Source organism: Heterostelium album, assembly GCF_000004825.1.
Source record: "Heterostelium album PN500 unplaced genomic scaffold PPL_contig12, whole genome shotgun sequence".
Taxonomy (NCBI): domain Eukaryota; phylum Evosea; class Eumycetozoa; order Acytosteliales; family Acytosteliaceae; genus Heterostelium; species Heterostelium album.
The window spans coordinates 420,973-435,947 of NW_008805089.1; the positions used below are offsets into that span (position 1 = coordinate 420,973).

The following is a 14,975-nucleotide window of genomic DNA, read 5'->3' on the forward strand; positions in this document are numbered from 1 at the left end:
TATACTAGTTTTTAATATTTATTGTAATAATTATTTCTTCATTTAGAATGGAAAACGAAAAACAAGACTATTTGAAAGCGATTGATATCAATTCAAATGATAGAGATGCACTCTTTCAACTTGCAATGATATTAGATAAACATGAACAACAAACGACATTACTTCTATCAGGTGAATCAATAACGAAAGAACAACTCTTTTGGAAAGTTATTGCTCTCGATCCAAACAATGCCGTTGCATACTACAAGTTAGCGGTGAATATTTCATCGGAGAAACGATTATCGATTATTCTTCCATCGGGTCAATCAATGTCCGAACAACAACTCTACTTGAAAGCACTCGATATCGATCCATTCTATTCAAACTCATATTATAACCTTGCATTGACACTACCTGAATCAAAGACAACTATCACCCTCCTGAACGGTGAATCAATGACAGCGCAACAACTTTACTTGAAATCAATAGAGCACTCCAATTCCGACAATTCCGATTGCTATAACAATCTTGCACTTACTCTCACTGATTTTGGATCAATCAGATTGAACGATGGACAAATAATGACAAAGCGACAACTGCTATTGAAAGGAATAGAGAATGATCCAAACTATCCACCACAATATGTTAACCTTGCCATGTTACTAATTGGAAATGAAACTATTAAACTTCCTAATGGTCAATCGATGAATAGTAAACAACTCAATTTAAAGACGATATCACTTGATCCTTCAAACTATTCGGCAATCAATAATCTAGGAAACGATCTTGAACACGACGAATCTATAACTCTACCCAATGGTGAAACATTGACAAAGAAACAGCTATACATAAAAGCGATACAAATCGATCCAATTTCGTACTTTGCATACTATGATCTTGCCTTAGAGCTGGAATCAAAAGAAACTATAACACTCGGTAATTCAGTGACTATGACAAAACAACAACTTTTGATAGAAGCAATTAATTGTGATCCCACACAAACTTATATTTATAAAGAAATTGGATTAACTCTTTTAGACAAACACACTAGAATTTCATTTCCAAATGGTGAACAATTGTCTAGGAGACAACTACTTCAAAAAGCGAGAATTAAATAAATAAAAAAAGAAAAAGATAATAATTTACTAACAATTATTTGTATAGCTACCAAATATATCGTAACTGTGTAGATTTATTTATTGAATCTGACTCATATCTATATCGCATTTCCTAGCTTTGTATTTCTTTCAAAATGTTTTATATCGATTTCATGAAAATATATATAAGATAAATAAGTTAATAATATAGTTTTAAAAATAATCATGATCAATCAACAATTTTACCTATATCTAATTATTTTTATTTGGTGTGATGAACATAGTACGTTGTTTCTTTTTGTCAAGTGATTCAGATATTAAAGATCGATATGAATTCAATGTGATTCCTGAACTATCTTTATAGATACAATATAAACTATTGGTATCAAAAAATAGATATCCATTTCTATTATCGAACCATCTTTTACAAACTAAAGTAAAACAAATCTTGTCTATAATATCTTTAAAGTTATAAACAATCGTTGAGATTATGTGGAAGATTTACTAATTTATGTGTTGAATTGTTAGTTTGTCATCTTTAGAGAGATGAAATTTAAAGAGTGAACATTTATTAACTACATACATTGATAATTAATAACAGAATATTATGTTAGTAAACCCTCATATAAAAAAACGTGCTTTCGTAACATTATGAGGGATATGATTTGTAATTTTTTTTTTCTTAGAACCCCATTTAAAAATAATGTGGGTCGCCTGTGTAATTTTTATTTTTTGTTTGACAAATATTAAATATATTTCTTCTCTCTATTATAATATTTATTTTCAAAATTCAATGATTGTTGATTTATCACATTTATTGTTATTAAAGATAATTAGTTATCTTGAAGATAACATAGATAGAATGTGTCAGTTTAGTTTGTAAAAGATGGTTCAATGAAAGAGATAAATATCTATATTTTAATACCGATAATATTAAAATGTCTTGTTTTCAAGAAGAAGATCGTGAAAGTGATTTTCGTAAGAGTGTATTTACATTAGAATCATATCGATCATTATTATTCAGATCATTCAATCAAAAGAGTAATTGCACTCTGTCATATGGATATGGTAGTAGTTCTTATGAAACAGACTATTCGATAGATTTAGGTAAGATATTGGTATTGACAGTGTTGTTTTATAAAATATACAAATGCTAATCGTTTATTTTAAATATACAATACAGGTAGAGGCAAAACAAAAGATAAGATTACACCAAATATCACCAAAGTTTTTTTGAAAACAAATGATGAACTTGGCAAAAAGGAAACAGAGATACTCTATGGAATGATATCGAATTCAAATGTATTCAAGCTAAAAAAAATACCTAGTTTAAAAAGTGTATTACCTGCGAATTTGACAGCGATAACATTTAATCATGAATTCAAAGGGTCATTGGCAGGTTATCTTCCACCGAAACTAGAGAAACTGAAATTTGATTGGGAATCAGATTTTGATGAACGAATCTTGGCAGGTGTTCTTCCAAATACATTGAAGAAACTGAAATTTGCTCCATACTTCAACAAAAGACTCGAACCTCATGTATTACCATCATCTTTAACATTCTTAGAATTGGGAGGTGATTATGATAAACCACTTAAAGTTGGATCACTTCCTCCAAATCTTAGAGTCCTTATTCATAAGGGTAGAAGTGCGATATCAGATGGAGTATTACCAGAATCACTTTGTACTTTGGTGTTTGGAAATTTCAAATGGTTTCCATTCATAAAATCGCTGAACAATCTTACAACTCTAACACTCTTTAATAGAGTTTATGATTCCACTGGCACAATAGACTTGTCAGATCTACCAGATTCTCTTACGAGTTTAGATTTTCAATCTCCATGTCGTCTCGTGTCATCTCTATCACCTTCAATCAAATATCTCGATATACACCGTACAACAGAATATGATATCGATGAGATATTCAAAGATCGATCACAATATCATTTCGAAAGGCTCTGTGTCGATGGAAACAAACAAGAATCACTTGACAATCTGAAGATCAAGGAATTGCATCTGAAATTTGGCAATAGTGAATCGATTTTAAGGTATATTCCATATGGTGTAGAAACTTTATATTTTGGAAACGGTCAGTTTAAATTTGCTGAAAAAGATCGATACTCAATTCCATCGTCAGTGAGGAAGATCATATGTCAATACTATAAAACAATCAATCTAATTGAATCCGAAATTCCAAACAGTGTCGAAGAAGTCGTGATAAAATATTTTTCTAGTTCCGAACGATTCACAGGTATACCGATTCCACACTCTGTAAAATCACTGACTGTTCCTTCTAATTTGTTGGACAAAGTTTTCGACACACCTAAATCAGTCACCAACTTGTGTTTTGTCGATTACAAACAACAAGTAGATCTCCATGTTCGAAAGATATATGATGATCAGTATCTCATTTTTGGTCAACCAAGATACAAATTCCATGCTGGGATTGTATCACGTATATTATCAGAATTCATTCATGCATGAACTAAATACTCAATCTAAGACTACATTACCACTAATTATCAATAAACAACAAAATCAGATACTTTTATTGCAAAAGAACCAAATAAAAATTTATATAAGTCAAACTTTATTGTTTAATTAAAAAAAAAAAAAAAGAAGTTAATTTGTTTAAAATTTATTATTAATTCTAATTTTTTATCAAATTTGTAGATCATTATTGATCTTTTATAAATATAATTAATCACATTTATTATTATCAAAGATAATATCTTGAAGACAACATAGATAGAATATGTGTCAATCTAGTTTGTAAAAGATGGTTCAATGAAACAGATAAATATCTATATTTTAATACTTATCGTATTAAAATGTATAATTTTCAAGAATATAAATATGATCGACAAAGCACGGGTAAGCTCATTTGTAAAAGATACAACTAATTTGATTAGTTTAATAAATAATCATTTTAAAATTATTTATTTTTGTTAATTATAGAAACAGAGTATTTGGTAAATCAATATCCATAGATTGAATGGTGTTGGTGGAAATCATTTGTACCCATTTCTTGTATACAGACTGCAGGTGCTTGTTGGATAGAGTAAGCTGATTGTTGGTAATAGTCGATGGTTCATTGTGTTCATTAAAATATACACAAAGACTGTCGTTATTATAAAGAATAACATCTTTATCTAAATCCACTACCTTTAGTAAACCTGTTGTGATATCAATAAATAAAAATACTTGATGCAATCCATTTGGACACTGTTTAGGATGCTATACATGGGAATTAAATCAAACAATTAATAAACTATTTCGACAACTGTTCAACAAAGATATCATTTAATTTTTAACTTACTGAAACAAATGAATGAATACAATCGGGTGCACAAGTAGTGGATCCACAACTCAGACATTTGAAACTTTGAGTTTTCTCACATGATGTACACATAAATTGTTGTTCCTCTTGGACAGTGTTTGGAATATTCTTGATAATAAAATCCTAATATTGATATTTGAAAAAAAAAGAGATTAGTTTGTAATTAAATTAATGAGATTTGGTTAATTTCTTAACTTACAATATATTTAGGCTGTAATTTCTTTAATTTAGGTAAATGTAAATATGAAGATGGGATGAAACTGACAAAACCTTTCTTCAAATTGCTGAATCTGTTGATAAAGTCCTCCAATTCAGTTTGACTGATAATCTCAGTGGTATTACCGATGTTCAATGAGGTCTTTATGTATTCAAAACTGGCAAACTGTTGTTGTGAGAGTTGGTTGATAAGAGCTGGTTGAGTTGGATAGCTTGCCAGACAATGGTAGAGATAACACTTTCTCAGAACGGGGAATAGATAGCTATTCAGTGATTCTTGGTTGTCCTTAAGATTTGCATAGATCTGTCGGATGGTATCAGCGGACTGAGTAACCTTGAACTTTGGTAGCTTCATTGCCTCCATTAGAATATAATTGAAGAGATATTGCTTGATCGACTGGCTGTTGGTTGTCTTGTAGTCGAGCTTTCTCAGGTAGACAAGATAAGTCGACAGGAAGAATGGATCGACATGGAATTTGAGATGATCGTCAACATCGATCAAATCCTCAGCGAATGGAGGTACCTCACAACTGGTTATCGTTTTAAAGAGGATTCTCAGAGTGGCCAACTCCTGCTTGAACTCCAGGTCGGTGAGCAAGTAGTAGGGCAACTGGTCGGTGTCAACGATGTAGTTGCTGATCTGACGAGTTTTCATCTCAAAGACGTCGATGTTGGAGTGAACCATTCCCCAAAAGTGACGCTCGAATACCTCATCGATCTCTCCGGCATCTTGGATGTTGAGGAAGAATTTCATGACCTCCTCGATGGTGAGATTGGCAACGTCCACTGGAATCAAGATGTTCGAGTTGGCATTGCACTGTGGACATTGGAATCCAAAATCAAAGTTGTGAACCGACTGGTCTATACATGAGCGATGAGTGTAGTGCAGACACGATGAAATATAACTCGGCAGATGATAGTACGACTTGAAGAATTCTATCATCAAAGGATAGAGTTGAGTTACACTCTTTGGGAATCGTTTGGAATCGAAAAAGATATTCTCTTGGTGTTCCAACAGATTCTGAATGGTTGTATTTAAATAGGATTGTGGCATAGATCTGATCAACTTGTAGAGTGAAGTCGATTTCTGATTCATTGCCAACGTACAATTGGTTACTCTTGCCACTGTATAGAGTGGTTCAGTACTTGTAGTATCTCTACAGATCATACATATTTTATCAGTTGATTCATCATGATGATGTTGTTCACCTGATGTTGTAGTAGCAGTAGCAGTAGCAGTAGTACTAGTATTATTACTTGAATCCTCAGATGTATTATTATTGTTGTTATTGTTATTCGTTGTAGTTGTTGATGTTGTTGTATTATTCTCTAAAACCTCTGTTTCATCATATAAATCTTGATTCTCTGTCAACTGTAAGAATTGATTCTGTTTCTCTTTCATTTGTTTCATGATTTCATCGCGCTTTGCTTGCATGATCTTTCTACGCTTCTCTCTTTCCTCCTCTTCACGCTTCTTTGGATCGAAATCGGTGATACCTTGAGTTTCAAAGTAATCGTTGATCGAATCATCAAACTGACCGAACCAAATCATGATCTCTTGGAGTAGTGGATTCTGGTCGGTGGAATTGATCTTCCAGCAGTAGATCAGAGTGTCAAGGAACGACTGTGATTGCTTCTTTCTGATGTTCTTGAATGATGGAGTGTATGCTCTGAGGAGCATGGTGACAACATTGTTTGTCTCCCAGAAGTAGAGTGGACGTTGCTGTGGATGTTTCTTGTAGTTGTTGTTCGAGAGGAATTGACTGACCTCGTGACGAATGGCACGAACATCGCGATCCGACTGCTCGACAATCCATTGGTCGAAATGACGGAGTGCCATCAACAGGATGTAGTAGATGTCGTTGATGACAATGATATCGCTTGTCGAAATCTTTCCAAAGAGATTGTGATTGGCGTAGAAGCTGTTTGTGTTCTTCTCGAAATCTTTGAAACCCTTGAAGTTTGGATAGACAATCTTCATGGTGGTGTAATGAAGGAATTCATACAGGGCATTCTCGTGGAACAGTTGATAGATTCCATCGAGCTTGTTGTCCAGTGGCGGTAGCAGAGCTGGCAACGATGGGAAACACTCTGGAATGTTGTTCTCACGTTGATACTTGGTGAACTCCTCTTTCGCCAACTCCTGTAGATGAATCTTGAATACATACTCAAAGCTCCAGTAGTATGGATCGTATCTTGACCAGTACTCTGGTTTCAACTGCATCTTTGGTGCCTTTACATCCTTGACGACCTTGGCAATGATTCTCTCCTTGGTCTCCATTGGAATATTCTTATAGATGAATTTGAAATTCAACATTTCACTATAATAAAAGTAGCCAGATGCAGCAGCCTGAATATAATGATACTCGATATCCTCCTCTGTTGGTTTAATAGTTGCTCTAGTTTGCAAAACATTGACAATTATTTCAAAAATAACTTTTAACCATTCATTATTTGTTGCTGAATCTACACTATAATGTTAGTAAATGTTTGTAGTAATTGAAAGATCTTTTTAACTTACAACTAAATGGTTCATTTAAAAGCTGGTATAAAAAGGTTGATGGTCCAGTCGATATTAAAGATAACTGTAACATCAAAAAGTCCAACATCATAAACTTTTGTGTAAAGAAGCGGTTAAATCGGTCGTCGTCGGTTGGAGACGCTACAACGTGACTGTCGAGATTCTGGTTGCGGGGACGACAGCAATGTGCATAGTAGAATGCACGAAACGTTGTTATGTTGAATACCATATCAGCGATCGACGGTGAATAGTGTTCGTAATCCGATTTCACCAGTTGTATAAAGTGGTCGATATTGTTGTTGGCACTCGAGTGCAAAACACAGAGTGCAATGATTCTGGGCAGTGGGAATAAAAGACGCGTTCCTTTGTCGCGTGCATACACCGGATACTTGATCTTGGTGGATAGATCCATTGCCTGGTCGATAATGGTCTTGGTCATCTCTTGGATCTTTGCTTCCGGTAGATGTTGAAGCATATGATTGAATCCATTGATGAGACAACTCTCCAAGTGAATCAAATCCTTCAGCTCTCTGAGAATATTCTCAAACTTGAAAGCAACCGAAGCAAACAAATGAAGATTCTGACAGATATCCAAGAAGATCTTTAGTATCATCTGATTGTTTGAGAAATAGACTGCACACTCCTCGATCTTTAACAATCTCGAAAACATCTTTGATTCAAACCTATATGATTCATAGGTTGATTTGTTTAAAACAAAACTATTGTGAATTGTATCCATATTATATTTCTAGAGAGAGGGAGAGAGATAGATAGATAAACGTTAGTCAGAGTAAACACTTTGATGATTCTCTCTTTCACTTTGCGCTTACATAATGTTGAAATAAAACTAAAAATAAGTTACTGTTTACTTTGCCAGTGGCAAACGGTATCAGTATGCTGCTTGGTGATTTGTAGAATTGTTGGAGATGATAGCACGACTCGGCGATGGCGATTCTCGGTTGTGGTCGCATCAAGTGACTGAAATTCGCGAGATAATGGTGAAAGAATACCTGTCCAAATGGTAGGTTATGATAGGATACAGTGGCAAACAGATAGAAGTACTTGGTGGAGAAATCGAGATGTGTGTGAAACAGTGTGTAGAGCGGTGTCGAGTTGGGAATTGTCTTTTGACGCTTGTTGTTCTGCTGCAGCTGTTGCTGTTGCGCGGCACCTACCGCCAGAGCATTGTTCGATGCAATCCTCAGCGGATTGCTAATGTCAAAGTTGCTGAGATCCAAATTCATGAGCGTCAGTTCCTCGCCTATCAGCTTGGCGTAGAGTGGCGAGCGTGACGCCGCCTTGCCCAGGTAGGTAGTGATATTGATGATCTCGAGTTCGTGCACACCCGAGCCCTGACGATTCAGGGTGAGAGCACGCGTCACCAACTTATTGAAAAACGTCTTGAAGGCATCGCGTAGATACTCTGGGAACTGATTGATATAGTTCTCCTTCTGCTGAATATTCGTGGCGAATCGATGTTTCGTGCAAAACGAACTCGTCTTCATCACATCGCCATCTCCACAGTCACAAACACAAGATATATTCGGTGTATAAACCAATGAGAATCTATGATTCTCCTCTCTATGTATACCATTTAAAAAACAATCGACACCTAAAAACAAACAACAAACAACAAATATTGTAAATTTCAAGTTAGTATGTTATGTATCAGGTCAGAGTATTATGAATTCAACAAGTATTCTACCAGCTACATACAATATTTAATATCAACAGTTGAACATGTTAAACAAATGAAATGCCATCTTCTGAATAAATCTATAGATATATAATAACAATGTTAGAAATTTCAATTGAACGTTGGAATATGAATGCTATGTATATTACAATTTGAACATCTTGTAGTTCCATGTATTGGAAAGTTGGTTGTTGTGAATATATCAAGACTTGTTTTCTCTCTAAAGTAATAACGAAACATATCGTCGATTGTGGTGGTGTTTTCAGCACGTTGGTCAAAGTCATCGAATGAACGTATCAGTTTCTTCTTTGTAACAACATCGCTCTGAACCTTATTGAACCATGCATCTGCATTCTCCTTTAGAAGATCAACAGGTTGTCCTTTATTATTGTTATTATTACTAACAACAATACTCTTAATATTAATATTACTAGTGGTTGTAGTAGTTGTAGTTGTTTGTTTATTATGTTGTTTTCTTTGTTGTTGTTTTTGTTGTTCTTCACCTTCACCTTCCATCATAGAATCATCTTCATCTTCATCTTGTTCTACCTCTTCGTCCTCACCTTCTTCTTTTTCATCATCATCATCATCATTATTATATAAAAGTTGTTCTTCATCGTTGTTGTTGTTGTTGTTGTTATCACTTTCATTATCTATTAGAGATCTTTTGGTTGATGGTTTCGTACGTTTCTCGAAATCGTGGTCATTCGATTTGTACATATCGTTGTCGATGATGAGTTGAATGATTTCATTCTTTCTTGTTGGTATCTTGAATCTCTTATCGTGACTCTCCTCAAAGTTCATCACTATCACCTTTAGTTGAGCAACCGTCTTTTTCAGCAATTCCTCAAACTTTGCTGCTTTCGATGTCGATTCATTCTGATGATCTTCCATTTTCTTTATTATATTAGATATTATTTAAATATAAATATAAATAAAAATCTAAATATTTTCTTTTTAAACTTTCATAGATATCTTTATCTTTATCTTTATTATTATTATTTTTATTATTATTATTATTATTATTGATATTTAACTAAATAATATATCTTTAAAATTATCTAAAATTTAACTAAAAATAACTAAAAATAAACTTATTTTAAAAAGTCAAATTCAAAAAAGTTTTTATTATTATTATTTTGCGTGTGTGTTTGAACCAACCAACACATAATAATAATAAATAATTATGAATAATAAGTACAAAACACGAATAATTAACCTTGATACAAAAAATTAAAAAAAAAATTGAAAAATTAAATTTTTAAAATAGTTAAAAAAAATAGTTTCCTTTTTAAGTTTTTAGGAAATACATATTTGTAGAATGATTTCTTTATTTTTTTTAAATTTTTAAGAATTTTTATAGTTTTTTATTTATTTATTAATTTAAAAAAAAAAAAGTTACTGTTATATAGTTTAAAAAAATAAATAAATAAATAAAAAAAATCTAATTTTATAAAAAATGTAGGATGGTGATGGTGTGTGAGTGTGTTAAACATTAGATTCTTAATCCAAATTTAGTTGGTATTAAAATGTTGTCTAGAGAAGTGTTTGATTCATCTTTTGAATGAATGTAGGTTGTCTTTGAATTTGCCTTTGATTGATTTTCCTTCATATTTAATAGTTTCAAGTACTTCCTTCGATTTCTCTTTGAGTCTCGACTCTTTTACTTTCAACTTATTGTATTTCTTCAACAACATCTCTTCCACTCTCTTTATAGGTGAATCATTAATTTCTTCAACGAGTTTACTAAGTTTGACTTTACCTATTTGCAATTGTTTTTCAAGCTCCTTAATTTCAGCTTTAATTGCTACTTGACCACTGACCAAGAAGTCCATCTTCTCTTTCAGCGAAATAATTTCTAGATTGCTATTTCTAATTTGTTCTTCCAAGTTGGTTCTCTCCTTGTTACAATTGTCACATAGATTGCGTAATTGAAATTCTATTCCAATACATTTATCTTGAATTGATGATTGACCAAGAACTAAAGGATCCACCTTCTTGTTTATTATATATTCTATCTTTTTTGATAAATATATAAGATCATGATGATCCATTATTATAGATATTGTTTTGAATATTACTAGTATTCAATAGTTTGAAAATATTAATGTTACTAAACAACAAGATTTCAATACTATTTAAACTCAAGACATTCATTTATAATAGTTTTATTAACTGATTTTATTATTATCCAAAGCATTAAACTAATATTTAAATAAAACATATAAATTTTATTGAAAAAGATTAATTAAAAAATAAAGTTATCATTACAATTATAATTATCGGTTAGTAAATAAATTATTGATTTCTTCAATGTTTGCAACAGCTTCTTTATAATTTGAACCCAAACCATATAGTCTAAAGGTTGGTGGTATAAAGAATCCATCCCATATCATTTTATATAAATGTGTTTTTGTTGTTTCTGATGATCCTGTTGTTGTTTCTTTTTGTTCTTCTGCTTGGTGTTGTTGTTGCTTTTGAAGTTCATTGAAATCAGGTAATACTCCTATTGATTTAGCTATGAGATCAGAGAATGCAACATAGTCGGAATGTGGGAATTGTGGTTGATTCTTATCGTTTCGAATGGCTCTCTCTAGTTCGACACCTGCTGCAATCTCTTCGGTGGTTGGTGCCTTTACATTGCCAGAGAATACACCGGTGGCCCATCTCGCTTGTAACTCACACACACCAAAGTAAGGTCCACGATACATCCCGACAAACGCCAAACCATCAACACCACGTGGAAACACCGTATTATAAGCAAGTATCGGTTGAATCTTATGTGATCGATCAAACTCTATTGCATCCAATATCTCCTTATCTAAATACTCTAGATTAACATAATAACCAGTACAATAAATAATAGCATCCACTTCAACAGTTGTTTCTTTTTTTTCTTTCTTAATATCATTATCGTCATTACTATTATTATTATCATTGTTATTGTTGTTGCTATTGTTATATATAGGTTGATTATAATATAACTTATTTCCTTCTATTCTATTAATGGTTGTATTTATATATTTAATGTGTTGCGATCGAATTAGAGAGATGAAATCATCGGATAATCCGACAAACAAAGGTAGTTCAGGTGATGACCGAACTTTTGTCTCTTCTATATCTTGTTGTGTCGATACCGATGCAATGAATGCTTGTTTGGCACGGTTCTTCTCTGGCGTCGATCTGTTGTCTTCGTAGTATCGTTTTCGCGAGAATGAAACATAGTCAAACGGTACTTTGTAAGATCGATTCGCTGTCTTTACACTCTTTGGAATGATAAATATGTTGGTACGTGCAAATGTAGTCACCTCTTTAACAAGTGAACTATTGACTAGGTCCGAAGCGATCTCTGATCCCGACGACGAAGATCCGACGACAGCTACTCTCATTCCTTCAAACGGTTTAGCATTCCTATAGTCAGCCGAGTGCATAGCCAATCCATTGAAACTATCAGCTCCTTCAATCTTTGGAATCATTCCCTCTGAGAAAATACCGGATGCAATTATTACATAATCAAACATGACTGTTTTTTTCTTGTTATTATTGCTATTATTATTATCTTCATATTCTATTATGAATTGCTGTTCTTGTTGATGTTGTTTCTTAATGTTGGTTACTTTACAATTGAATTTTATGTAGGGTTTGAGATTGAAATGATTGGTGTAGTCTAGGAAGTAACGATAGACATCTTTTTGACTTGGAAAGTAATCTTGATTCGCGTCTTGAAGATGCTCTGGTCTCCACATGAAATCAGAGAACATACAGGTGTACTTTGAGACATTCGTATGTAGAGTATCCCACATCAAACCACTGGTAGAGGATGACCACGCACCACCAATATCATCACTCTTTTCAAAGAGTGTCGGCATCATATCGTTTTCCAAGGCACTCTTTAGTGATGCCAGACCACTCAAACCTGCACCTACAATAGCAATTGTCTTTGATCTTTCCATTAATTGATTTGATTATTATTACAATTTTAAATAAAAATAAATACAAAAACTTGGTGATCTAAAAATCAACCCAAAAAAAAAATTGATCAATTTTTGATGATTAAAAGAGTGTTGGTTTTATTTTTTAAACATTTTAATAATAATAATAAAAATATAACAATAATCATCATTGTTGATAGATACATAGTTAATTTTTAATACATAGTATATGTTCTTCCACATCAATTCACTTTTTATTTCTTTATAGTCTTTTTTTAATTACATTACATTATATACGTGTATTTCGACGTTTCTTTTCATTAGTTTTATTTACATTAACATAAAATAACTAGTTAAACTGTTGATTGTTCACACAATGACAGATATCAAAGTGAAGTACATGTACAAATTCTGTGACATTGAAAATGAACTGGTTTTAATGAAGACTTAGTTGCTAATGAAAAAGGATGGTCATGAACCAAACAAAATAGTTAGTTATAAGAGGTATGTTTTTGGTATTGTTAGAATAGTAGTTATTGTCAACTATCAACTAAAATAAAAGATTTACCTATATAGTTGTTATAGATTCAATCAAATTCATTGTTAGAATTCTGTACAGTCTTGATGCTCTTAAAAAGTAGAAAACAGGATGGAAATCAATCATAATTAAAGTCTAGGAGTAGGTTAAAGATATGTAAGATCATTCATCTACGAAATACCTTCGTGTGAGAGTGACAGCCACGCTTGATTCATTAACTTTTTCAAAACCTTGTGTAAACCATTATGCGCGCATAGAGGGCTAGATTTTTGAAAAAGAAGACGCCCAATGTGGGGCTCGAACCCACGACCACACGGTTAAGAGCCGTGCGCTCTACCGACTGAGCTAACCGGGCGCTGTGTTCGAAAAGTCTAAAATTTAAGATAATATTTTATTTTATTTTGTTTTTATAAATTCCATGGAAAGAATTTAATTAAATTAATGGCAAATTCTAAATTTCTTCTAAAAATTTTATAATGATATAAAGAAATAGGAAATAAAATAAGATTTACGATTTAAATTTTAGTAAAATTAATTTATTATAATTTCCTTTTTGGGTATACTATAGCTGCAAAAAACACTTGTGCCTTTGCCACGAATAATGTAACCCAACTTTTTTTTTCATTTTCCCAAGGTAAAGTTTAAAACCTGTTTTTTAATTTCGATATTAATTCAATTCATTTGTACATTTCAATCTTTGTATTTCTATTTTCAATTGAACAAACAATAATGTTTAAAGTGGTAGCATCTGACCTCGACGGAACTCTCTTGTCACCAACACACGATCTGACAGAGTTGGCAGTGGAAACACTGAAACAACTCCACCAAAAAGGTGTACATGTAATATTGGCAACCGGTAGAAATCATGTCGATGTCAGTGGCATTCGTGCAAGAGTTGGAATCGACGCTCATATTATTACATCGAATGGAGCACTCGTGGAGAACGTATCTGGTCAGGTCATCATTAGCCATACGATCGAGGAGGAGTTGGTTCACGATCTACTGGATGTCGTTCTAGACGACAAGGAAATCCTGACGAATGCATACCGCGCCGACGAATGGTTCATGAGTCAAGATTATCCGGGTGTCAAACAGTATTTTCCAAACTCTGACTTTACCTATAAGCTTTTCGACGAAAGCAAAACGATTTCCACCGACTCTGTCTATAAGATTTTCTATGTATCGAGGAACCAAGAGAAACTGCTTCAACTCGAGAAGCAACTCCTCGAGAAATATGGTAATCGCGCATACATCTGTTTTTCATCGCCATTATCTCTCGAGGTGATGTCACCACATGTTTCAAAGGGCAATGCTCTTGAACAGGTTGTAGAACTTCTCGGTCACACCATGCAAGACGTCATTGCATTTGGAGACAGCATGAACGACCTTGAAATGCTGTCACGTGTAGGAAAAGGAATGATTATGGAAAACGGACAACAAAGATTAAAAGATCAACTACCAAACAATCAAATCATTGGATCACATGAACATGACGCAGTAATACATCATTTAAGAGAAATATTTAATATTCAATAAAATAAAAACAATAAAACTTTTAAATTTCTATTCTTTTCTGAAATAAACAAATATATTATATTTGTTTATGAACTATTTAAAAATTATATAATGTATTTATTTATCTAATCTATTTATTTT

General features: G+C 32.9%; 6 protein-coding genes and 1 non-coding gene across 7 annotated transcripts; 3 read left to right on the forward strand and 4 right to left on the reverse strand.

The window, feature by feature from the left end:
- Positions 1-47: 47 nt before the first annotated feature.
- On the forward strand, positions 48-1,097 carry PPL_05412 (tetratricopeptide repeat protein; the record flags this gene model as incomplete). The annotated part of the gene is made up of 1 exon (XM_020576294.1): positions 48-1,097. The coding sequence occupies one exon, from the start codon at positions 48-50 to the stop codon at positions 1,095-1,097; it is 1,050 nt and encodes a 349-aa protein (XP_020433543.1).
- A 917-nt stretch (positions 1,098-2,014) lies between these two features.
- Positions 2,015-3,979, forward strand: PPL_05413 (FNIP repeat-containing protein; the record flags this gene model as incomplete). The annotated part of the gene is made up of 3 exons (XM_020576295.1): positions 2,015-2,183; positions 2,260-3,327; positions 3,846-3,979. The coding sequence occupies 3 exons, from the start codon at positions 2,015-2,017 to the stop codon at positions 3,977-3,979; spliced, it is 1,371 nt and encodes a 456-aa protein (XP_020433544.1).
- A 49-nt stretch (positions 3,980-4,028) lies between these two features.
- On the reverse strand, positions 4,029-9,743 carry PPL_05414 (uncharacterized protein; the record flags this gene model as incomplete). The annotated part of the gene is made up of 8 exons (XM_020576296.1): positions 4,029-4,301; positions 4,396-4,539; positions 4,616-5,488; positions 5,597-7,098; positions 7,154-7,836; positions 8,540-8,765; positions 8,870-8,929; positions 8,999-9,743. The coding sequence occupies 8 exons, from the start codon at positions 9,741-9,743 to the stop codon at positions 4,029-4,031; spliced, it is 4,506 nt and encodes a 1,501-aa protein (XP_020433545.1).
- Positions 9,744-10,344: 601 nt separating this feature from the next.
- Positions 10,345-10,903, reverse strand: PPL_05415 (uncharacterized protein; the record flags this gene model as incomplete). Its single annotated transcript, XM_020576297.1, has 2 exons — positions 10,345-10,455; positions 10,517-10,903. The coding sequence occupies 2 exons, from the start codon at positions 10,901-10,903 to the stop codon at positions 10,345-10,347; spliced, it is 498 nt and encodes a 165-aa protein (XP_020433546.1).
- A 225-nt stretch (positions 10,904-11,128) lies between these two features.
- On the reverse strand, positions 11,129-12,802 carry PPL_05416 (flavin-containing monooxygenase; the record flags this gene model as incomplete). The annotated part of the gene is made up of 1 exon (XM_020576298.1): positions 11,129-12,802. The coding sequence occupies one exon, from the start codon at positions 12,800-12,802 to the stop codon at positions 11,129-11,131; it is 1,674 nt and encodes a 557-aa protein (XP_020433547.1).
- Positions 12,803-13,601: 799 nt separating this feature from the next.
- Positions 13,602-13,674, reverse strand: PPL_05417. The gene has a single exon. It is a non-coding gene; the product is annotated as a tRNA-Lys (tRNA).
- A 374-nt stretch (positions 13,675-14,048) lies between these two features.
- Positions 14,049-14,855, forward strand: PPL_05418 (uncharacterized protein; the record flags this gene model as incomplete). Its single annotated transcript, XM_020576299.1, has 1 exon — positions 14,049-14,855. One exon carries the CDS (start codon positions 14,049-14,051, stop codon positions 14,853-14,855), a length of 807 nt encoding a protein of 268 aa, XP_020433548.1.
- Positions 14,856-14,975: the final 120 nt, after the last annotated feature.